This window comes from Motacilla alba, chromosome 2, assembly GCF_015832195.1.
Source record: "Motacilla alba alba isolate MOTALB_02 chromosome 2, Motacilla_alba_V1.0_pri, whole genome shotgun sequence".
Taxonomy (NCBI): Eukaryota; Metazoa; Chordata; class Aves; order Passeriformes; family Motacillidae; genus Motacilla; species Motacilla alba.
Window position 1 is genome coordinate 58,796,872 of NC_052017.1, and position 26,889 is coordinate 58,823,760.

At 35.2% G+C, this 26,889-nt stretch overlaps 1 protein-coding gene across 3 annotated transcripts in view; it reads right to left on the minus strand.

The window, feature by feature from the left end:
• The window catches only part of ATP9B (ATPase phospholipid transporting 9B (putative)), a 154,916-nt gene that overhangs the window by 87,367 nt on the left and 40,660 nt on the right, over positions 1–26,889 (minus strand). For all 3 annotated transcript variants that reach the window (XM_038129522.1, XM_038129521.1, XM_038129523.1), the window contains 3 exons: positions 25,764–25,822; positions 19,357–19,408; positions 4,691–4,785 (listed from right to left, as the gene is read on the minus strand). In XM_038129522.1, coding sequence (XP_037985450.1) covers positions 4,691–4,785; positions 19,357–19,408; positions 25,764–25,822 — 206 coding nt within the window. The remainder of the gene's footprint in view (positions 1–4,690; positions 4,786–19,356; positions 19,409–25,763; positions 25,823–26,889) is intronic.

The window sequence follows — 26,889 nt, forward strand, 5'->3', positions numbered from 1 at the left end:
GCAGATGATTTTTTTCTTAAAAATTGATATGCATTTAATTATCTCATACTTAATAATTGAGAAGAATGCATTTCATTCTTCTACACTGCAAGTCAGAAAATGACTTCGTGATGGTACAATAATGAAAATGCTCTCTTTTGCATTTCACAATTTAAAAATCGTCACAGTTATCAATAACAGAAAAATCTCCTCTATTAGGTCAAGGGCAACATTTGTTCACCTTACTTAAAGATCATTAAAATACATTCTTAATCATAACATGTAGTTCATTGCAAATAAAATTGCCTTTGGTTCAATAAAACTAATTAAATGTAAATGGTATTGTTTACTGCCGTATGGATCTTCTGATATAAATCAGCAAGTCACCATTTATTGAAAATTACAGTGACCTCACTGCTGTTAATAAATATAGCTGATCACACAAGCTAGAAAAGAATGCCTCAGAACTTGTATATTGCCAGAACTGTCCCACCTGTAACTATGAAACTGCAAGAAACCTAATCCAGGTGTTACCATATTTGTTGCTCAGCCATCATTAAGGGACTTGCTGAAATTTTAATTCTCTGATCACATTAAGTGCTTTAGAAAGACAACAAAATCTGTACCGATCATCTTGGTGATATCATCTGTTCTTTAAGAAAAGCTCTGAAGGTCTGCAGGTTTGTTTGTTCTGGGTGCCACAGTGGGTAAGATTACAGTGCTGCTCTGGTGACACGGCTGACAGCTCATGCCAGCACAAGATACTCACTCCCCTACCTGAAAGGAAGCTGTAGCAAGGTGGGGGTTGAATTCTTCTGCCAGGTAACAAGTGACAGAAGCAGAGGAAATGGTCCCAAGTTGCTCCGGGGGAGGTATAGATTTGATCTTAGAAAAAATTTCTTCTCAGAAAGGGTGGTCAGGCATTGGAACAGGTTGTCCAGGGAAGTAGTGGAATCACCATCCCTGGAAGTATTCCAAAGGCATGGGGATGGGACACTTGGGTACACAGTTTAGTGGTGAACCCAGTGGAGTTGTTCATCAGATTCAACAGTCTTAGAGGTCTTTTCCAATCTTAATGACTATGTTTTTACAACTAAAGAAATCAAAATGAGTGACAAATACGGAGGGTTTGTTCTATCCAACACAAGAGCTAACTGTTCATAGTCTATTTTATTTTCAACTTGCATAAATTGTATTTTTTAATTATTAAAAATATATTTCAATATGGAAGTAACTGTAAGTCTCAGCTTTGAAAGCACATCACAAACATGCAGAGAAGCCACTGTGGCAGGGATGTGCGATGAGTCTCTGGAGGCCACTGCGGGCAGAGGCTGGCTGGAATAATGTGATCCATCCAGTAACACCCCGAAACGTCAGCCCAGGGGCAGAGAGGACAGAGCCGCAGGGACTGAACCCCTTCGCCCTGGCTGCCACGGGCTCTGCCTGGGAGAAGCCGCCGGGTGCCAGCTCATCACACGGCCATAGAGACTTAACCTTGGAGCCGAGGACTGTGCCGCCCTGCCGAACTCCCGCAGCGAGCTGGGAGGCCGGGAGCCGGCGGGCGGCAGGGGCGGCCCGGGCCCCGCGGCGCTCAGGGCCGGGCTTGGAGCGGGCGCGCCGGGAGCCCGAGCTCCAGGCAAGCCCCGGCGCTCGGGCTGCGCTACCCAACAGCAGCTGGCCGGGTCGCCGCACGATCCGCCTGGCATTCTGTACAGGGAAGGAACCCGACTGTATAACTATAATGAAATAATTCTGGACACTGCGTTTTGACTTCCTGTAGGGCCCACATACAAATATAGCTTATGACTATATTATAAAGCACAAAAATTAGGCTGACAGTAAAATAATTTCATAATGCTACTTTTTGTTAGTTTGACATTCAAAGCTTGCTTAGACTTTCATATCAATTCTGAAGTTGTCTATCCACAGAGTTTCTTTACATGACTGACACTCTTGCATATCACTGTAATTTGAGTAAAGGTAAAAGCATTTTGCAGAAATCTAAGAATTATCAATGTGCTTTTCCACAGGAATGGAAATAATATTCTGTGATGGGCACCAAGCATCATTTTTTGTGACGTATATGAGAACCCCTTAAAAACCATTTACATTTGTGTGCATTAGGCTACCACTCCACCAAAGTAAGTCACAGACAGATGGGGCTTAGAAGCGAAGCAGATGTATGACATGAGAACTGCAAACAAACTAAGTTTTGCTGGGAGCAGCCATTTAAAATAAGCTCAGTGAAGAACCACCAAGTGTAAGTGGTTTGTCCAAACCCCACAGCAGAAAAACATTGGAAGTGTTTTAGTTTAGTTGCAGGAAGTATTACACCCAGTGTCAGTCACTTCAGGATGAAATGTCAGCTTATGCAGACAAAGCCTTGTCCAGCACCTGGTAAGCACCAATAACTGAGTGGTATGAGAAATGGCAGAGGCACATCAACTGCTTCTGGCTTTCATATGCTGCTGGTAGCCAGGGAAGGTGCGTTAAGTGGAAGCAGCTCCTGATTAACCCCACTTACAATATGACTCAGTTTATCACCTACGGCTCAAGAGGGAGAGTATAAAGATTTGCAAGAAGCCCAGATCAGTTAGATGGAGGTTAATAGCCCTAAGAGGAAACTAAGGAAGAAATGGTTACTATATTGTTCAGTTGACCCCTTTATATTGTTTCCAAGATGCACAAATAATTTCTTGGCTATATCGGCTATATCTTGCCTTCCCTCCCCTTCACACCTGGAACAACCACCACCCGAAGCAAACCTTCACTTCTGCAGGAAGATGAGGCTGCATGTCCCACCATTCAAATGCAGACATCCCAACTTCAATCACTTTTCATTTCTAGTCTAAAAAAGTAAAATCATTTCATTCTCCAAATCATACTGCATAGATTTAACCATAATTTTGCATTATCTCCATAGATGCCTAATGTTTTATTTATCAAGTCTATTGAGAATTTTTTTTACAAAGAACATAATATAAAATCACAATACAAAAATTTCATGTTCCTCCTAACATGAAAGCTAGAAAGGTAATTCCACGCTTTCTTCCTACCAAGAAGGGAAAAACTTTAAACACGTATTTGGATTTTTTAGGGGACAAAGAAAAGTTAATGCAAAAGGGTTTTTTTCTTTTTCAAAGGATAATGCAGAGAAGCCTTTGCATAGTAACTTACTCTGCATTTCATCAACCTCAGTAGACCAAGACTACTAAGCTCAGAATATCAAAATTCTAATCAACAAATAAAACTCTGAGGCAGTGCTTTGCAGAGTATTTGCAACTGCAGTCAGTGATGTTTCCAAAAAAAAAAAAAAGAGACAAACAAAACATAACACCTAAGTTGAATACAGGAGTAACTGTTGGAGAAATACTACTAAATTAAATAAAAAAAATTAAAGCAAGATAGAAAGTTGATTGCATTTTAGTCAAACACACTACATGTGTCCCAAATTTGGATATGATCCTCTTTTAATGAGAAAACAAGAGAAGGCCTTGATTAAATGTTAAAAACTATAGGAGAAGCATTATTACAAACACTAAATTCAACTGCAGGTTACAGAATATTTGTTAAAGTCTGTTCTGGCACCAGAACTCATGACTTGAAGCCTGACTTGGCATCTCTGTCTGGCATGACCAGCCTTTAGTTCCAAACCTTGTTCTCAATCCTCTAAAATGCATTTGCAATGTAACTACTTCTTCCTTCTGTCACTTGTGAAGTCAGTAGTCAGAGAATACGAACACAGGAGAAAACCTCTACTTTTTGCTAGTATGACTGTGGCAGCAACTCTATTTCTGGAAGTGTAACTGCAGAAGTCCTGCTAAGATCCAGCAGATAATCCCATACTTTTGCTATTGAGATGGAATATAAACAGTCTTCTTAAGGTGTGTTTGCCTTTAATAAAACACCTAAAAGATATAGTGTAAAAACACCAGAAATTCTGTAGAGGTAAATTTCCACAAGCTTGTCACTTGAGTATGTTTTCAAAGGAGGTCTCCTAGTACCAAGCCAACTTGCCAGTATAACAGAAAGCTTTCCCAGTACAATGGAAAAAATTCAGCTGCTTGTAAAAGAGACTTTTATACAATTTTACATTTGCTTTTGTGTCTATTATGTGTCTATTTTGGATGTGTATATATACACAAACACACACACCTGTGCCCTTTTCATGATTTTAGATGTACTCGTGACACAACACATGTATGCCCTCAAAAAACACCCACATTCAGGCCACTCTTAGAGAGCTCTGCTTGCAAGAACTGGCACGTTGCACCTAGTTGGATCAGAAAAAATGGTGACAACAAAAAGTACTTCACCTTCCAAGAGCAGACTATTGTTTCCCAAGCTCACAAGTAAGTGATTAAACCAATGGTTCCTGAGACAAGAATAATTTGTACTTGCAGTTTAACACTCGGTTGAAAACACTGTAACTGTGACTTGCTTCTGGAGAATGTGAATCTCTGTGTGGACAACAATGAGAACCACTAGGTTGAAAGATAAAAATCCAGTTCTGACTCAATTTCTTCTCAATGTAAAACCAGGAATATTTGTGTCTTATTTATTGTAAAAACTAAAGTTCTGGTAACAGGTATTTTTCAATAATTACAGTAACTGTAACAATATGTGGATGTAACTGTAACAACAACTGTTTGGATAACAGATATAAATGCACACACAGAGAATATAACTTAAAAGCAAACAGAATGCTTACCCCCAAAGCAGGCAATCTTTGTGTGCAACTGACTGCAACCTTCAGTTTCCAGTCTGTTTCTCCATCCAGCTGGTCAGTTCGAATGAAACATGAACCTTGAAGTTACAAAGAAACATTTTTCATTATTATTTCAATATTGTTGAAATAATTTCAATATTATTGAAATTTAAACATATTATTTCAATTTCAAAAATTCAGTTTGGGTTAAAAAACATGTAAAAGAGTGAAAAAGCCACAATTTACAATCATTTAAAAATAAATGTGCAACATATAAAAGGATTTGCATTTTGGAGTGTCTGTGCTCTCTTCCAGAAATGCTTTAGGTATCAGTCAATTGCACCATTTTTTCTAATAAAATTAGCAATATGTCTGTTTATGATTGGAGGTAACTTCTATTTTACAGACTTCTTCAAAGTTTCTAAACAGGTTTTCAAATATTATCATCAAGAGATACAACTTGAGTTGAAAAAGATTTAATTTCATTTCTTTATGCAATTCTGTCACTTGTACAATTCCAGCACTACAGAATACTGTGGTTTTTTATCGATGCTGGTATGACATGACAAACTTTCATTGCCTATTGTCTCCTGGCTTTGAAAAAATAAGTCCTTAACGTGGACAGCATTTAAAATAATATGGATCTGAATGTATTACACTTAAAAGAAGTATTTTTGAATCATCAGCAACTATCGGTGGTCCAAGACTAAAGAAACCTGTCAACACATGCAAAGTACTTATGATATGAGAAAAACTCAAGATACACACTGATATACACTGAAGAGAATCAGTGTGCTGTACAGACCAAAGACCAGGATTGAAGAAACAGAAAACAGAGACCACTGCAGAGCCTACCCTTACCCCCATACCTAGTTTGATGGATATCGTCAAGTCTGGAGTATTACATACAATACATTGTAAGATTCAAAAAAGACCACACACAAAAACGGCAAATCTATTAAAAATACAAAATTAACTGCCATTCCATTAAACTTGAAGCCTTTTAAAAAGGTGGTAAAATTTTAGCAACACTCTTCACAATTGCTACACTAGAAAAGCCGTAAATATTTCTGAAGTAGTAATTACAATTTCCTTTATACTACAGCTAAACAGAAGTATACACTATTGTTATTGGGTGCTGTGGGTGTGCAAAGAACAGATTTTACAAGTTTTTAATAAATTTTAACAAACAGACATTATATAAACACACACATATTTCCGTCTGTATTTCAACCAATCCAATAAAAACTAACAAAGTAGTTTTACCCCTAGAAGAGACGTGGTAACAATTAAGTGGAAGGAAACACTGCAAAGGAGTTTGTCCAGATTTGAGGCTTATTACAGACAAGAAGAGAGTCAGCTAGAATGTGTCAAGGCAGTATGCCAAGAAAGGGTACCTACCAGAGAACATAGATTAAGAGGGAGATTATTTTATAGGACAAGTGGACCTGGTGTAAGTAAAGTCTAATAGAACCCAATTTTTTATCCATCACAGTCTGCCAATTAAGCAGTTTGATGAGTAATTGCCTGAAAGGACATGCTTGAGACAAAAGCCACCTGAAATTGTACCTGACCAGAAGGTAGTGTTTTTGCTCAACAGACTTCAAAGAATCTTACAAGCTTTCCTATAACAGCTCTATTTGTATTAAGTGCATTGTAAATAAACAAATCTTTAAATGTTAATATAGACAATTCTCAGAAAACGTTATCACAGCTAAATTTCACCCAAAGCTCAGAGATGCAAGCTGCAAAGCTGTGTCCGAAGTTCTTGAAAAGCTGGTTTTCTATTAAGAATTCTTTATGAATTTTCTTCTAAGAATACAATACTATAAAGCATTTTTTGAAGAGTCAGCAACATCCATTGCATTACAATGAAGTGTATGTACCTAGGAACACCTAGAAACACCATGCTATCACTACATTTTCTGTCCATGGCATAGATGAGCCTACTCTCCATCATACTTTTCCTGTACAAGACATTTCATGGTTCTCTTTACCCTTGCTGTCAATGGTTGTTCTCTTGCATCAATTTCACTTAGAATTATACCATAGATCAATGCAGTTCAAGACCAGTGTGGCTGCTGTGAATGGTTGACTGCACATATATTCATTTAATAGAGCTCACACTATGACATGTATTGGCCAGCTGCATTTCCTCTTCACTTCAGCAGTTAATTTCATCAATAACTTATCTCATAGCCTGTTTCCCTTTTATCCAGTAAAAGGGACTGCTTTCTGCCAAGTCAGCTTTCAATAGTGATCACAAAAGCAAAACCAAAACAATGCTATCCTCTTCTCCACCTCAAATATTGCAGTAGATTTGACTAAGTAATTTTAACTATTCTCTAAGTTAACCTGGCTTAACTAAGCTATAAACATGGAAGATTAAATATGTAATTGGAAAGTATAGAAAAAGAACTCTTCACCCCTACCAAAAACCTTGAATTTTTGTAAAACTAAATATTCCCGACTGTGTATTGTGGAAGTCATATGTACTTTACCTTTGAGAGATATTTGAGTCAGCAATACATAAAACTGCTAAAAATCAAAGTCTTTTGAAAAAAATAAGTATTTTCATTTTTCCATTTTAAAATGCTTGGAAGCATTGCACCCTCCTCCCCCAGTAACAAAATTAAAACCAAAAAGTTCATACAAAAAGTTGTAAAAATTGTGTTACATACTTTAGCAGAATGCTTTAGGACAGTGTGAAAAGTCACTTACATTTCTAACCCGAATATGAATTCCCAGAAAAAAAAATAAAATCCCCAAATCATCTATACATGTCAGGAGTTGCTATTCCTTCTGAATACAGAAATAACTCTTGAACCTGACAATTATTCTACAGCACACAAGAACAAATTTTTTTTTAATTTGTGCTGCTTTTAAAAATGAGGCATTTAAGGAAATGCCATTAAGTATTTTAAGTATTTACAAATTAAAACTAGCTGTTTACAAGAAGAAAAGACTAAAAAAGAAAAATTTAATTACACACTGAACATGAGAAATTTTCATCAGGCTACATCTAAAGAAGAATGCACAAAATTAAAACTTCTACCTTATACAGTGAAGCACCCAGATGCTCATTTCCCACAGCTATACAATTCTTCAAAATTAGCAGACAAAGTTCTACATTGTGAACATCTGACTTATTTCCAGCATTCAAGTGAAAATTTTGGAATTATCTGAATTGGAATTTAGGGTTGATTCAAGGAAATTACACTGGACCTATATAGATTAATAATTTATCAAAAGCGGTGCAAACTTCACGAGCACATTTAAACTCATTTACAAGTATGTAATATTCATTTAGCCTAATCAGTTGAAGACAAGCAGAAATCAATGTAGAGCAAGTGCACGCAAAGTGCTGCCCAAGCAGCAACTAAACTGATTTTTGAAACCATTTCAGTTGAAACTTTGAAACTTGAATGTTTAGGAAAGTCCTGGGACTACAATTCTGGTTTGGTTTCACAATTCTGTTTGGTGGTTTAGCATGAGCTCAATTATTTGAGTTCTGTCCAGAATTTACCCTAAGGTTACTTTTCCATGGAAAAACTGCACCTCAATACAAAGGATTAAATAATTTTAAGAACTTGAAATAACTATGTAACTTCACATCATAAGGATACACTGATAATTATTAACAGATTTCTTATTTATGCTTTTTGAGATATTATGGATAAAAATATATTTTAAAGGTATTTTGTATGCTAGCAGAATATTGAAGAAAAATAATGTTTATTTCAGTAGCTTTTATGGTGTTTTAAAATAGAGATAAAAAAGCTTATCTATGATGGCACTAATCTAGAGCCACGATATGCCTGGCCTAGATTTGTCAAACAAACTCTGTATTGTTAATACAGAGTAAGCAGGAACAATTCTACTTAGTGTGTGCTGGACTTAAGGCTTCAATCAGATAATACCTGAAGGACGTGTATGCGTCAAGTGCTTTTGGGAATGGTGTACATGTCCACATGCATCAGGCACCTACCTGCCTCTAGGAATCCTGAAGAAAAGGCCCCTGAACAAAAATTTTCAAACTAAATACAGGTCATCCTTTGAAAAAGCTGGTAATATTTTCACCTTAAAAAATGTGCAGGAGAGAAAAAAAAAAGGAAAAAAATTCTTCCCCAAACCAGAAAGGGAAGCTCCTTAATCAAGTGAAACACTTTTATATCATAACCTTTCCCTTAAATAATATTATGCATCATCACCAGATAGCCTAATCTAGTTTTTTTATACTATCAAACTTGCTAATCATAGTTTATGTATTAATTTCTTTATATGTGGATGTCTTTAAATTCCTGAAATTACAGTTATGTATATGAACTTTTGATAATATCAAACATTTTAATTTTATTTTATATACACACTTCAGAATATTAAATACAGTTTTTAAATAAAGATTCTGAAAACAAGCTATTACTTGGGATGTTATATATTTTCTTAAATGAATTCTAGCTCCCAGGGTTTATTAAGAAAGTCAGTCCGAAAAGAAAATTTGCTGGGTATTAATGGAATTATTTGTTCCTACTTCATTTGATTTGGAAATGTTGTTCTTTCTGTTAAGCAGAAAGATGGATAATTTCTTCTCAAAACAATTACCTTAATATTCAGCCTGTTAAACAAGTAGTTTTTATAGAACTTGTACCTAACACAAGAAACCCAAAATTGACAGACTAAGAGCCATTACTTCACAAAATGAAAATAATTTATTCTTTGTAAAATCACATCTCCTGATTGTAATGGAAAGCTGTAATGAAAAAAAAAATCATGTTATCCTAACTACATTGAAATTTAGTATTTGAAATATGTGGGGAAAGAAAATTTCAACTGCCCTAGAGAAGCTGATTTAGTTTGCTGCAGAATCAAAATTGTGTGCTATTTGTAGCATCTCCTGTGCTAGATTACATACATTCCTACATATCACAGACATTTTTCTTTCAGACATGGCTTTAGGCAAAGACTCTTCTGTTGTATACTTTTCTTAGTAGCCTAATAGTGCCCTTTAATAGCCAGACAGACACAGAATATCCTACCAGGTACAAAAGTATGACCTAATGTTCTTTGTTAGGCAGTAATACTCGTGAATAATCCTAGACCGCATAATTGAATCCAAATACCTCAAAATGAATTCGTCAACTGATGGAAATTATCAGCAAACCAGACTCTGAAAATGGCAAGCAAAAAGTTTCGGTAGAGTGGCATGATGAAAAGACAGCTTCCTCCCTACTTCCTTCTTGATCATGAAGTCTACTAGCTTTGCTTTTACATAGAGAAGGTTGGAAAATATGCTAATACTTAAAGCTAAAATATGCTAATACTTGCTTTCCAGGACTGGCCATGTTTCTGGACAAATAGCAACATGAAAAAATAAGACAGTTTTCTTGACATAACTAAACTATCCAACTTGTCCTGTATCCAAACTTAATTTTCATTTCCCAACTCTTGGCCTGAAGGAAGGGTCTGAGAAAGCAGTTCAAAGTCAGGAGATGAGATACAAGAGGATTCTCAATTCAGGAAAAAAACCCCAAAAACTGCTAAGGAATAACTTATTCTGACTAGCATTAAAAAGCAACAAAGTAAATGACACATTATAAAAGGAGTTGCACACTTCTTTACTATTTCAGCTCTTGCTTTGAGCAATAACTTTGAGCAGAGCTTGTCTTTGACTACATCTATTTAATCAGCATTTTACAAGTGAAATTATTTTTTAAAATATTTCTATTTTTAGATTTCACAAGTACATGGAAATCCACAGAGCCTTACCAGTCAACCCACTTATGGTATTTGTTACAAACATCAGTGTACACAGTAAAAAATAGTGTGTAAGTTAATCAACACAGAAGTTCTAAAAACTGTATTCAATGTTCTCTCAAAAAACATTAAAGTTAATAGATTTCTGCTTGCAAAATTTTTGCCAATTACCAGCGAGCTTAAAAAGTCGACTTGCCAATAAGCACTAAAGTAAACTTATAGGTATACTTCAAATATGCCATAACACATATTTTAATGTTATACTGGAAGGAAGATGCATCAGAGAGAAGCAACTATAATTTAGTTGTATATAGCAGATGTACAGGAATATGCATATTTTACAAGCATAATAAAAACAAGGCACCCCAGTCATGAAAAGGTATTGTTTTTTCTGCATAAATGCAGGGTTGAATTCCAGACTCCATTACAGATATTGTCAAAAAGTAACCCTATAATGTGTGCACTTAAATTAGTAAAAAAAAAAAAACCATGAAAGAAAATAACATAAATAACATTTACTTTCTATAATATGTAACTGATAAGAATTCCTGTCAGTTATTCTTAAACAGAGATAATGCTAAACCATCACTACATGTCTGGGTTCTTCTCTGTCAAATCTAAATAAATAAAATTATGTCTGCCTTCTCTCTCCAGAGCTGTATCCAATGAATTTTTTACAAATGAGAACAACAGCTACAACTAATGCCTTTCAAGCCTCAGCAAAACTGAATTATTAAATCTGTCTGCCTATATCCTATTACAGCCTACTTATGAATACTTGATTTTATTTTGTATAATTGACAACAGTTGTCAGGAAAGGAAGGTTTTAACGGCAATCAAATTAAGATCAACTGGTATAAGTGTCAGAGTGAAGAGCTTGTGTCAAGTGTTGATGAATTAATTGATGGGTCAGTGGGAAACAGGGCATGTGAAACTGCAGTGCCATAAACAGCTTTATATTTTCTGGCAATATTACCAGCCTCTCTGCTTAAAGTGAAAAACATTGAAAGAGATGGGTTACTAGAATGTACTCAGCAAGAGAAAAACAGACTTTGACTTTGCACACTTAACACCAGATCATTTACAAACAACTTAATTTTTAAATCATTTATATTACTTAAGTGACTATGTACATGAAAATTTTAAACTGATGACAAGGTGAATAGCAGCACCAAGATGACATATTCGAGTACAGAGTTTCATCTACTACTCTAATGAACAGCTTTCAATTATGACGGCTTCTAAGGAAGAACAAAACCACAAGACACCTGAAACATCCCAAACATTTAAGCTACATCGCCATTCCAGAGGATGCACATTTATGGAAGACTGATTAAATTAGTTTAAAAGCATTAATTTCTTTTAAGACCAGTGAAGAACTGTGTGTACTTGAGATACTTGATCTGAATTAAGAAACCGATGAAGCAATTGATTAATTGGAATTTAAGCCATCAGTCACTGGATCCATGAACAGTTTCATTTACATTCTAAACAATCAGCTGATGGTCTTATAGGATACCATGTATTAATACACAGTCAATATGATACCCCTAAACTCATCACAGCTCCTTATTGACAAGAACTCGGATGTTTTTTAATCCAAGCTTGATCACATTGCATCTTTTTTGAATTGCAGTATTGATTCAGTACGCTTCAGGAATTTTTATCTCTATTAAAACATTACGGAATTTTCAGATATAGCAAACAATGTTCCAAGTTAAAAAAGTCTACATTCATATTCACTTCTCAAATTTTAGCTTGCTGATTTATATTATTTTAGATATACAGAAGGTACTCAAAAACATTAATTTTTCCATTTAATAGGATTTGATGCACCACTTTGCTCCATTATTCTTCTGATGCATACTAGCAATCTCTTTTTGCAGAAACGCAGTGATACAGAAAGAAGATGGTGTGCATTATTTACATCTTCAGAGTAATGACTAAATCAAAAAGTCTGCCATAGACAATGCTTAGAACACTGAAAAAATTCTCACTTTTGAGATAAAATACAAATACCAACTAAACAGCTCCACGATTTAAGAGCTCTGGAAGCACAGCAGAACTCACTGTCCCCATCAATGTCCCTAATGCACTTATGTATTTCTAAAGACCAGTAACACAAAAAAATACACATATATCTCAAAGAAGAGTGCTTGTCTAAGAGTTAAGGAGCATTTCCTCTTTTGATGAAAGCAGAGCTCACAGAGCAGGTTGAGAAAAGCATATGGCCAAATATACCAGTATCCACTGAGAACATGTTTTGCTTCCAAGATTTTAGAGGCAGCAATAATATTTAACTTGAAGGACAGTCTAAATTAGGGGGAGTAGTAATAAAAGCCTTGGTATCTTAAACACAGAAAAGTACAAGTCGAAGGAGTAAAATAGGCACGTGAAACACAAGAGGATAAATTTTTAGTTGAAGTTTATCAGGGAAAAGCAATTTTTCCTTTATTGTTTGGTAACTGGAAAGAAACAAGAGACCCAGCTATGAAGATTTAACACTGGACCTTACAGATACTTTACAGACAACATGTTACAAACTTCTACACAAGGAATTCTTGAACCCTACTTTTGCAAGAGTAATTTTGGTTTTTCCATTTTCAAAGCCTTTGACAACATATCAACGAGTCTATCAGCTCTTAATATACACATATTTTTTGCCTGACTTGCCCTGCCTCTGAGATCTGCTTTGATGATTCTCACCTTCATTTTCTCTACATTGTTTCCCAAAATGGGGGAATTGTTTGGGATTTTGGGATATTCAGACTGCTACTCAAGCCAAGCCACCAAATCTCCTCAAATTTCTGGGAAAATGCATTATCACTGGCAAATAGGAAGACGCTAATTTATGCCTAACACAATACACAGTCTCCTTACACATCAATTTTCTCAACTCTTACTACTATTTTTACATACAGAAAAAAAAATTAAATATTTCTTTGCTAATGCTTATTTTTCTGATGAAATATTCATTTCAAATCTAATGAAACATGGATTGTACTAGTCAGACAATATGCAGAGAAAATACAATAATTAGCAAATTGTATATATGATCATCTCTTCTAATAATATTTTACTGTGTAATTTTACAGTTCTAATAGAGACGGTAGAATATTATTTGGAGCCTAATGCCTGCTGAGAGCACCTCCTTCCGCCACATAACATTCATACTATCTGACTACATCTTAAACAAGTAGCTGATCACGTCAAATCACTAGTACTCTGTGGCTTAAAGCAGATACCAAAACATTTCAAGCCTGAGTTAAATCAAATGCTAAAAACGGAATAGGAACTGAAATAGAGAAACAGATTAAAGTAGTTTGGACAGATTGTTGGCAGCTATTCATGCCCTGAAGATAAACTTTTATCTGGCCGTATGTGCAAAACTTAACTCTAGTCATTTATCATTCTCTATAGCAATAGATTTTCAAAGCATTTTAGTTTCCAGACAGGTAGGTTTTACAACACTTGTTTTCTAAACATAATAGAAAATTCCAGAATGTGTGACAAATGCAACTCCTTCAGCCTTATTATTCTGCAGTAGCTGGTTTTATGAAGAAATAAAAAATTATATCAGCTACACAACAGAATTCCAAACTGGTATTTTCTCTTCTGGTTTGATTTTCAAATATCTGAAGTTCCAGACCAGGCTGGGGCCCAGACAATCAAGTTATTTGTAAAACACTTACTCCTAACTGCCCAGAATAAAGAGACAGTCCTAGCATCACCTTTATTATATTCTTCCTTGCAGTGAGCTTGAGGTTTCATTCTTTGACATAAATGTTCTACTAATATTTGCTTTTTAAGATCTACAAAACTAGATATTTTAAACAAGTAAAACGTATATGGTGGCACAATGCTCTCTTTCTGTACAGAAATGCTTAAGAACTCATAATTTTCAAAAAAAAGTCTTTAATGAGCAGACTTTGTTTGAGATGGTAGACTCTGGTGTATGCCTTTACTGGTTAACTCACAGCTCCTTCCAACAGAAAATCAACTTGGATGAAGAATTATTTAAGTCTGTACTTGCACTGCAGAGTTTATGCCAGTTAAATGGTTAGCATTTAAAATAAAAATCACATTTGAGAGTTATATTGCTACAGAAATGAATTGCTACAAAGCCTCAAAATAAAAATTATTGTCCTGTTTTATTCCCACATTTTACTTATAGCATTGTTGTTAAAGTAATTACAAGTAAGGAATCCTGAAAACTCTTAACTACAAATTTTAATGCAAGGGAGATGACTCTTTTTGCTACAATTCTAAAAAGTATAAACATGCTTGCAACTAGTATTTTATGCCTGAGTAAATATACCATTTTTAAATAATTTCATAAGTGGAATTCAAAACACTGATTTATGCAATGGGAAATGTCCAGGGGTACCTTGACAGGCTGGGGAAATGGGCTGACAAACAGGCACCAGAACAATATAACAGTGGCCTGAAAAATAATGCATGTAGCAACTGTGCAACTTGCATTACCTTGGAAAGAATTAAATGTTCTTCACAAAGGATTGTAAGACTTTTTAAGTGATTTTCCATTTCCCTACTGCTTGCATTGAACAGCTGTAGTGGTGGACAGTGTTTTGCAATGTCCACACCAGTAAGTTATTATTAGCAATGGATCTAAGGACATACAGTACCAAAACTGGTTTATGATAAAAATATTTGCATGAGAGTATGCTTGACAGCAGTGGAACCAATCAGCCACTGGGAGTTGCGCTCTCCAGAGTATCACCTCTACAATTTAAAAAAAACCCAAACAAACAAAAACAAAAACCTATTTTGTCAATTTAGTAGCTGTTGAGAAACCTAAAGCAGCTGAGATAGTAAAATAAATTTGTGACTTTATTTTACCAGACATCTACATATACATCTTATTTTTGAACTTTTACAAGTTTGTTAAGAGAGAAATATTTTAATGCAGTACTCTCTCTCTTGGAAAAAAATATACTACTTTTCCAGAAGTAGTGGCTGTTACTCTACATGAAATCAAATGTCTACAAAAAAATTAAACTCTATGCAGAAGACATGTGCTCAGCTCAAATACTATGGTTAGGAAAGCTGAAGCAGACTAGGAAAACCACTTCCTGTTCACCCTTTGGAAGTTCAGTTTCACCAGACAAGGCTACAGAGAAAATCCAGCTCTACTTTTCATCCTATCGCAAGGCACTATCTGTGACAAAGAGGAGCTCGGGAACAATCAGAAGGGTTTGACTGAGATGAAGCAATTCTTACCCCTGTAAAAAGCAACTAAGGAAAGTCAGTATCCTACCAGCACTCTGATTAGTCTCATAGACCTAAGTTGTTAGCAGTAATAAAGAAACAATCTTTTGCAGTCCTAGTGTCTATGGAGCATATTGCAAGACCTAAAACTTTTTACTCCTTGGCTATTCCAGCTTCAGACATAGGAAATTAGTTCCTTTAGCTGTAATTCCATGTACAATGCTATTCTGCCATGCCATCTTTCTCCCAATAACTTTTGACTTGTGGATGATTTCATACTAGGACGACCTAGTATGGCAGCACAATGGTCTCAAAATTAGGAAGTTCCCTGATTTTTTGTGAAACAAGAGATGATGTAAGAGCCATATGAACAAAAGAAAAGCCAAGCTGCTAACTCCAACAGTTATCTGTTCCATGACCTAGAAAAAATTGATAGCTAAAATCAACATTTGCTTAGCTCAGAACTTGCCACTGCAATTGCCAGCTTTTCACCATGAATAATAAGAATCTGGAATTATTAGAGGCATGTAAATAAAAAGTTTGTCTGGAAAAAAATAAGCTTCTTTCATTCTTTTTTGACACTTTGTAGTTACCCTAAAGAGTTTGTATTCCTCTCAGAATTTCACATTTGAAAGTGGAAAGAGTACAAATGTTCCAGAAACACCGAGTCTTACAGTCACATGCACCAGATTTTCAGGCAGGACCAGACCCATGCTCAGAGCATGTGTTATCGTAGAAATACCTGACCTGGGTCAGAAGCCAGTCACTGAACCAAGGCAACAGCCAATGTGGAGTGCAAGTATTGTAGCTCAGAGAAGGAAAAGAGTTTATCTTTGAAATTTTTCTTGTGTTTCACACACACAGTATCTTTGACACTCCCATAATGAAGTTATTAACACACGCTTCGGTTGGCAGTTTCTGTGGACAATTACAAAGTTGTATGAAGATCTCCGGAATGCCCTGTCTAGCCTTTGATTTTTGATTGAGATGGCATATAGACAAATGAAATGCGGAGAACATGCCAAACAAACTAAAAATGATCCTGAAAGTTTTATTAAGGGCCACTTAAAATCTAGTTTAATTTCAGCAAGGGAGTTTTGTGTTAGTGTAACAGAGATCTCGCCCATATTTGCATAACAGCTTTACACTAAGGTAATAAGTTGATTTTGGCATGCTGCCTGCTTATACAGAAAATGAAAATAACCTTTAAACCATCTTTTGCAGCCAGCTCAGCATGAACATTTGCTTTTATTTGGTGGAAGGCTGATAAATGGGACAAATCATCCAAATTGCTTGTCACTTCTGCCATATATAATGAGTAAAATCAAGATTCAGTCATAGATAATCCCCTCCTACCTTTTCAAATACACAGAACTCCAACATATTACTCCATAAGCTTTTAGTGTCTAATTAAAAAAATATTTTAAATTATTTTGGAAGTCAATGAAAATCTCTTGGAAATCTTTGTTACACAGGGAACCAGACAGCAGCAAAGAATTCACATTTGAGGAATGATTTCCACCTGCTCCATCCCCCGGGAAGCAATCCTAACTGAAGATACAAACAGCCATCTTGCTGCCTCCATCCATGAAAGAGGAATACAAATGTTAGACTGTCACATGAATACAAAAGCAAGTCTCACCAATATGAGCCTTTAGACTATAAGTTCTCTAAAGTCTGATTAAACAACATAGGAAACTTAGAAATTAGATACAGGCACACAATTGACATCAAGTTGTTATATCAGACCTTTGAAGAGATTATTCTACCTAAAAGACAATGCATTTGATAAAGAAAGGGAAAAATACATCTAATAAGAAATTAGTTTTATCAAAATAAGCTTGATACCCCAGAATGCAGCTTCTACTATGCAGAGTTAAAAATATATTTGAAAACTATAAAAATGCATTGGTGGGGGTAAGTTTTTAGATGAACTTTGTAAGCTGCCTATTTATAACTCAAATTGCTTCTTTTTTTGAGTGATGATGTAGGATACTGCAGTGCTGTAGACTACATTAATATGTAATGTAAATATTGAAGCTGGAAAACTGTACTTTACTCCAAAAGAAGCTTACAGGGAGGTTTGGATTTTGAGATTAGTTCAAACTCTCTAAAGAGTTCATTACTCTTTAGAGATTTATAGTAAGAAGCTATAGTTAAACTGCTTTATTACACAGAAGATAAAATTACATATAGAACATAAAACCATGCAAAAACTATTCCACAAAGTACTTACAAGTTTCAACTATAAATTAAAGCATAAATCAGTCAAAACTGCAACATCAGGAAGAAACAATTACAGATGTAAGTGTTCACTCTTTAGTCAAAAAACAATTACTGCCATATGCTTGAAGTTTAGGAAATTATTTTTGTGTGGTTTTGCTTTCTTTTTTTTTTTTTTTTTGTTTTTAAAGAAGTGCAGCAGCACCAATAAAACTAGTTAACCTGTTGCTTGTTAACAGAAAATTAGGCTTTTCAATAGATGGGGGTTCTGAGAGGGAATAAAAAGAAAATCCCTGTACACTGAACCAGAGGGTGGTTAACAAAAATGGAGCTTATATAAGACCACTAGAAGACTTTGTCACTCCAGGCCAGTTATAGATGCCCACTGCATGTAATCAGCATCAACAAGACACAGTAACTATACAGAAATTTCTTCTTTTAGCAAATATATAGCTCTACTGGAGTTCCGTAGGCTATCAGAATTATTTTTGTCTTCTCTTTCAAATGATCTCTACAAATTTAGGCTTTTATCTGAAATATATGATAGAACTCCAGTGCCACAGTGAAATACTATGTGCCACTAATACAGGGCTTATCAATATCACAGCTATTAGCTTTGTGAAATTTAGTGCTGTCTGACAAATACCAGACAGTTCTTCAGGATCTGAAGAGAAATGGTAATATAAAGGAGGAAAACTCATTTGAGTTATACACAGGGGCATCCAGTAGTAATTTCCAAAGTTTACAAAACAGCTATAATTTATAGGGTTCCTATAAAGGAGATATTTGTTTCTCAAAGATTAAGAGTACTCCCCTATCACTATGTGAAGAGAAATGGAGCTAACAAGCAGCACTTTTCTTTCTGTCATGCAAGAAAATTCCTGGTTTTTTGGAATTTTTTTTTGACTGACCAAAGAAGCAGTATTATTTTGAAGTAAAAGAACCCAAGAAAGTTATTTCAGGAGTTCAGATGATTGTAATAAATTTTTCCAAAAATAGTTATTTTAAACACATATTAGGAGGTTCAGATTTGAGTTCTTTCAAATTTAATAACAGAAACACAATCAGATGACATTTAAATGTATGTTGCAAGACAATGATCAGTTGCCAATCATGACAAAATGTGAAAATAATGTCAAATCATACTAATCAAATGCAGTCTTATAAATCTATTTGCTAAATATTTTTAGCATTTTTAATATTTAAACCTTTTGTTAAAACTGCTCATAAAACCACTCATGTGGAGAAACATATCTATAGAAGTCTCATGCTCACAGTAAGATGTAACTGGTTTGCAGTTCAAGCCTAATGTGTTTGTCACATATGGACTGTCTCCCATTAATCTGATGAAGGTAGAGCTCCATCAATCTATTTAACCATTTCAAGTTGGCCACAATGTACAATCTAAAATTCTACCACAGCCACCAACTTATCATGGAACCACTGTGAATTGTGAAACATACCCGTTTTTTCCGAGGTTCTCAGAAACACCATGTCAGATGGGATTCGTTGATTCTGAGAGAAGAAGAAAGAAAAAAGGTATCATTTTGGTAAGTAGGAAAAAAGTGAATTCCAATCAAAAGTCCAGTAAGATCTATCACCAAAAGGTCACACTTGGATTGAAACTCAATTAAAATAGGATTTCTCACAGTACTTTACATTCAGCATTTGCAATTCAGAAATCAATATTTTCGAAAAATTATACCATAAGCAAACAACAGCTAATCCTTTCAGATGTTCTTTATAAGTGAATCATAAATACCTGAAGAACAGATTAACATTTTCTTGACTGAAAACAGTAGTTCAAGTATATAAATATAACTGAATAAATATAAATGTAACTGAAATATCTTAAAACATAGTTTCACTGAGCCAAACTCTGACTTCAGTTAGCACACATGATAGGAAAAAAAACAGGTAAATTTAAAATATCTGTCTTGGCACTCAAGTTGCAAATGTTATGTATACCAAGCATTCTTCTCTCTTCCAATACACACAAACACACACAGGGGAAATAGCAAATTAGGGAACAGCGCTTTCCTATTCCTCATATCTAAAATGAAGAGAATTTCTTCCTCACTAAGACACAGAATCACATGCACAGTCAGATGTACCTGTTCTGTCATTTTCCTTTCCAGCACAGAATTGTCTGTATCAAGTTTTCAATAAGTTGTTCATCACAGAAAGGCCAATCTAAGCTTTCACAGGTTAAACAAAATAAACAATGCCAGCCTCCCACACACATGGTAGCTGCTACATGACTACCCGAATCCTCAGCTCTCTTTCCACTTGTTCCCAAGGTATCTACCAGCACCAGTTACACATGGCCAACACAGGGTTTATGAATGAAACACCAGAGAAAGCAAAAATAACCAAAATATCAAAATTTGCAAGACACAGGACTGGAAAGGAAAAAAAAAAGTTTTCCATTAATCCAAAGAAAACTTCCTGAAATCAGCATGCCACCACAACAGTGCCATTTGGAATAGTGTGATTGGAAGAAATCTGCCAGAGCCAACTGCCAGACTATGTGTTACATGAGCTTAGCTTCCAAAATATCATTATGTAAACTCTCAATTTCTGGGACACCAGTACTTCTCACCACTCCTTGGAACATACTCTCAGCAACACCACTTTATAAATGGGACTGGAAGCAATTGTAACTGTATTGTCCATGGGAAGTTCAGTAAAGATGGGCCATAAAGGGCTACAGAGAGGGCTACTATCATAAGCAAACACGAAGCTGGAAAAATGAGGAACTTGGGAAACTAAAAACATAGATGCATGTTTTAATGCATCTGAAAATTCTACATAGGTAGCAAAAAACACTCTGCATAACTTAAAATTATGCATTTTCATTCATTAATATTTCCTGATTTGCAGCATTTCCCATTTTAATTCTTTATGCTTTTACAGATAAAGTTCACTTGCTTGTATGCTAACAGTATTCACCTTTAAGAGGCTGTTCTTCTGTAACTGGTACAGCATGTCTTTGAATCTTGCCTTACAAGAGCTAATAATTAAGGATGTAGTGAAATTTATTATCCACCATGAGCCCTGATTCATGTAGGAATATCTCATTCAAATTTGGAAAAAAAATGCAGAAAAATATTAACCTTTAACTATGTTATTTTGCACCTATTAGAAGGAAAAAAAGAGAAAAAGGAAAAGGCAATTTCAAAATTAAATAATTCTGTCCTTAAATGACAATAACAATTAAACAGATATCCAGTCTTAATATAGATTAGCTATACATTTTTGCAGCTCCCCTGCCAGCTCTGACATAAATCCATTACACAAGTTTCAGGTTACTGACTTCATGCCTACAAACTTCCAGTTACTTGTAAACGAACTAAAACACTTCACCAACATCCAAAAATTTTGCAAAAATAACTGTCAAATGATTTAATACTGAATTAAATAGAAGTTCTGGTAATACAAAGGAGGTACATACAAGTCACTACCAATTTCCACTGAGGACACAATTCAGTTCACATTGAGTGAATGAAACATTAGCCTGGCACAGAGTATCCAAGATTCAGATACTTTATGCCTGACAAAACTGGCCAAATTCATAGATATCTAAAGTTGGAAGGGACCCATAAGGATCACAGAGTCCAACTCCCTGCTGATTTAAGGACCATCTATGACTAAATCATTTGACTAAGAGCAACATCCAGACAGTCCTTGAACTCAAACAGGTTTGGTGCCATGACCACTTCTCTGGGAATCCTGTTCCAGTGACTGTCCAGCCTCTCAGTGACAAACCTTTTCCCAGAACTTTCCCTAACACAGCTTCATTCATAGAATCATAGAATGGTTTGGGTTGGAAGGGACCTTAAATATCATCTTGTTCCAACCCTCTGCCATGGGCAGGATCACCTTTGATTGGACCAGGTTGCTCAAAGCCCCATCTGGCCTGACCTTTAACACTTCTAGGGACAGGGAATACACAGCTTCCCTGGGCAATCTATTGCAGTGTCTCACCATCCTCAAGTGAAGAATTTCTGGCTACTATCTAATCCATATCTACCCTTTTTCAATTTAAAGCCATTACTCCTTGTACTGTCACTGCATACCGTTGTGATTCCATTTCCTCATGTCCTGACACTGATCAGAGGGTGATCAGCAACTCCTCCCCCTCTGCCCTATAATAAGAAAGTTATAGACTGTGATCAAATTAGTCATGTGAATATTTTCTCATTTTAATACAAAAAAATATTGATTTTGCCTTCTTTTTTGTTCTTTCTTGCCCATTTTTCTTTCCTGTAAAATAATGAAACCTTTTATGCATAAATGTATCTGAATGTATCCTACCATGTAGGGAAGGCTAGAGACTGACTTGTCTTTAAAGTATTTTAAATTGACATCTTGTTTTACTATCAGGTTTTTCATAATTTTGAAGTAGGCAGAAAGACACTACAGGAGTATTAGGTACCAAAAACATTGTCACTATTATTGCTGACTCTGGAGAGCAAAGATAGCCCTGCAGATACATACCTAGTCACTATAAAAGTGTGACTACATAGAAACAGATGGCAAGTATGCTACAAAAATCTTTAACATCTCATTATGGAGAAAATTAAATTCTGTTGTACATTGTCACAGTCAAACAGCAGCAGTATGTCAATCACGTTAGCCCTCTCATGTCATATTTATCAAAGTAGAACAAGTTAAAATGACAGCAGATACAACTTCAAGCATTCAGAAAGCCATGAAAAAACCACATAATCTCAATTACCATGGAGATTATACCAGAAATGCTTATTAACATATACTGAAATTTGAATATATAAGCCATGAAAATTACTTGAACACATTGATTTTCTTAATTCTGGGCAGAATTAGAGATCCAGAGAAGGAGGGATCCATTTATCTCAGTGTTTACAGACTTCCAGATTCAGTCCTAGAGATCTAACTACAGCCAGCCAATGGTCAACAGAAGGCAAGTGCTTCCCCAGATCCAGGGTTCCCATAAGTAACTATGCCATCCAGGAATACCAGCCAGACTGGTAAACAAGAAACCCATAAAAACATCTATACTTTCCTGCAACACAGGCTGCAATATTCACTTCAAAATACTCTTCTCATAGCTTTCAAATTACTTTTATATTTTTCTCATGTTATTATCAGGAAATTGTTATTTACATAAACTTTTCCTGTTCCCTAGTCAGTCTTCCAATTCCCCTCAATTGTGCATAGCTACAGACCCCTGGAATTCTGCATTTACTGTCCTTCCTTCTCCATTCATGCAATGAACCATGTACTTCTATCATTAACTAAAAACTCCTGCTTGCTTCTGAGTTATAAATAGAACAGGCACTTCTCAGTTGTCTTCCTGGATCTGCATGCTGTGAAATACTGCATGTTAGTCTTAGCTGCAATCCTTGCAAATACTGGATTAATTTCACTTTACACACAAGATTAGGTAAAAATTGTGTACCTTTACAGCTCCAAGAAAAGCTCTCAAGGTTTGAAGAAAATGCATTACTGTTCTCATGCTTTAAATCACTATTATGTGTTGTTATTGTTAAATGTTGTCCCATAAATGTGCAGTTATTATTATTAACTAAACATGTTGTTGAGTTTTATGCCCTCCTCACATCTCCAAAATGTATTCCAAACAGTCAATAAGGTACAGTGTCTAAATAACTGAATTGTCTTTCAGTTGTCTTATTTAGGAACACTATGCACATCTGTGCTTCCACTGGAAATTAAAAATGTATCTTAACACAAGCGAAGGAGAACATCCAGAAGTAGCATGACTGCTCAAGGCATTTTTTAGCTAACAGATAAGAATGTCTTTGAGCTTTTAAAATTAGGCAATGTTTTCATCTATTCAGGGTTCATCCTGCCTAGTAATAGTGCTATATGAAATTTTCAATTGCAACAATAGATTTATTACTTAAAACTAAATTATTTAAGCATATTACAGTCACTTAAGAAATATTTTGAAATTAATTAGGACTATTAAAAAAAAGAAAATCACAGGATATTAAAAGTTTAAATCCAGGAAAGCCTTTCACTTAAGTTGTTAGTATTTGTGATGCAGTCACTAGTTAACATATGGATCTTCAGCTCAAGTGAGTCATTAATTTCACTGCAGATGCTGTTGATGCATCTACCAGTCAAATACAATGTTAACTTGTTTCTCTGCCATTAGAGTGAGCAATTGAACATTTCACTCCTGACTGGTTCTTTGGCTTAAGAGTCATACTCTGAAATTGAAAACTGCTTGCTCCAACAAAACACACTCCTCAACAGAACCAGAAAACATTTAATTTCATTAGCCTGAAAGCACCCCCAGCTAGGTCAAAAGGAAAAAAGACAGCTCTGCTGGGGCAGTAGGGAGCATTCAAACCATTATATGCATCTTACTGACAATACCTAACTAAAATCTTCATTGAAAAGCCCATTAATTATTATTTCTCTAAGTCCTTACATATGACTTTTTTCATTAGGAATTTCAGGTATGCACAACATATGAGCTCTAAGCTACTGCAAATAATGCTAAAATAACAACTTCATGCATGACAGAATGATCCCCAAAGTAACTCCAGTTTTCCAAATTCTAGTATAATCCAACAGACAGATGGATCAGAGTGAATTTCAGGGAAGGCAGATTACCTAAGTAGCCATCAGAGTCTTCCCCACACTCTATAATAATTAATTCCAGGTTTAGAGTTCAAGAAGGACCAAAAACTTCCCTAATAAAAATCAAAGCAAATATCTCAGTCTCCTAGAAGTTCTGGAATAGGCAGAAGCAAGCACATGCAGGCCAATTCCACCTGCATTCTAAAGTAACAAAGTATAAAGCAAAACAAATGTAAAGGCCAGACATACCAGTGCCTTTCTTGTAAAGCCTAGTTAGTACTTGCTGCTCAGATGGGCCCAAAAAAGTTACAAGGTACACAGAGTGGACAAAAAAGAACAGGAAAAAAGCAAGAGATTGTGTAAACTACATGAAAATGTATCTATTTTAAGCTGAGAGCAGCAAGCCCAATGTGATTTGGGTGTAATGTGGTCTTTTTTCTTTGAACTAGAAGAAATAGAAAGGAAGGAAACAGAACCAAACCAAGCAGAAGTAGATACAAGCTTCAATTTGAGGTACCTCCTTCCAGTACCTCAATGGATCAGCTCTCTGATACAAAGTGTGATGGGAATTAGTTGCAGGCACCCAGAAAGTGAGTCACTTTTCCAGAATTTAAGCAAAAATAGTTACCTTTGACAACAAATTTAAGCTGACTTCTAAGATCACAATAATTTCTTAGTAGCCCAGAAAGGCAACTGAAATAAGCAACTGTCTTTATTATAATGTTTGCAAGGTTGTAATTAGAGCAAAGAAGAATTCACAGCTTTCACTCACCATCTGCAAAGAAACTGGAAAGCTTTCTGTCCATTAAAAAACATATAAACTTTCTTATTATTTAATTATTATAGTTAGATACATATTATATTAAAATGATACAAATATATAAATATATAAATATATAAACATTCATAAATAAAGATGATCCTTGAAAATTTCAGACAGACAAACACTGATTCAACCATCAGAAGGAAGGTATCAGTAAGGAGACATCTTAAAACATTCAGCACAGCACATGTCAGGGAATTTAATTCTGTAGTTGGATTCCCTTCACAAGACTGATTTAGGCATTTAACTGTTCATAAAATATAAATATATACATTCAATTAAAATATAATTAATACTATATTTAGACTTCCTTGAAGATTCTAAAATAGCACTTGAACTAAAATACTAGCTAGTTAGGACTTCACAGATAAGTACCTTGATACACTTTTCTTCAGAAGATAAATAGCATGTTAATAATCTTTAGTCTCTAAAATATATTTTAAAAGTATCAACCTTTTCCACTATGATGAGGTCTCCAACTTGTATGTCTGAACTCTTAACTTGCACTTTACCTTAAAAAAAAAAGAAGAAATGTAATCAACATTAATAAAGAATAACAAGAATATAAATCTCAGAATGCAAGTGTTATTTATAGATGCTACTATTAAGTGAAAATGTTACAATTGGTACAAAACAGATCTCTGCTGAATACATTGATAAATACATTTCATCTGTTTGAATAAATAACCCAGTGGTTTAAAAAATCCCACTCTTGTAACCAGTTAGCTATTTCAGAAGTATTAGAGGAAAAAGTACATATGGCAGATGCTCAAGTCTGATCTGTAGTGCCTCTAATAGAGCTGTAAAATTGGAAAAAGGAATCTTTCACATCTACAAGGCAGCACTTCTGTGTCTGACAAGAATTGTTAGGTTTATAGTCATGGAGCAGTCTTGCACACATGAGTTGTTATTCACAGCACAGTTATCAACAGGTAACTTTGCTTGACCACTAAAGTTCCTGATGTAATTGGCACTGTCTGATAATGTTGGCAATGACAGCAGAAAAGACATAAAACTCTCTGAAGTCAAAGAAATGCCTAAAGATTTAATTCTAGAAAAGTAAAATATCAAAAGCTGAAATAGAAGTTTTTCATTCTCTAAAGCGGCCCATTCAGTAACTGCTGTGAACAACTCACTCAAAAATATACACAACACATTTTCCAATTTAACTTCCATACATTCTGTAAGGTATTAATATTTGTAAGACTCTTAAGTTTTAACATTCTTATTTGACGGACTGGAAAACTGAGACAGAGAGATTAAGCTATTGCCCAAAATATGTTATTATTGATCTCATTGGAATTCAGGAGTTGGAGTCCCAGGTCTACAACTCCAGAATAAAGTGGCTTCCCTGAGTTAAAAACAAACCCAAAATCCTCTGAGGATATAAACACACACATATATTTGAGTAACCTGCTGAGCTGAAACACACCCCCTGTAAGTATGATCTTCCCTCAACAGAAATACTACCATGATTCCAAGCAGCAGGTGTAAGACGGAAAGTATGTCAAACATGGCAAGGTGTTAAGAGTTCTAAATGACAAGTGGAATGAATCAGAACAGAAGACACACAAAAGCA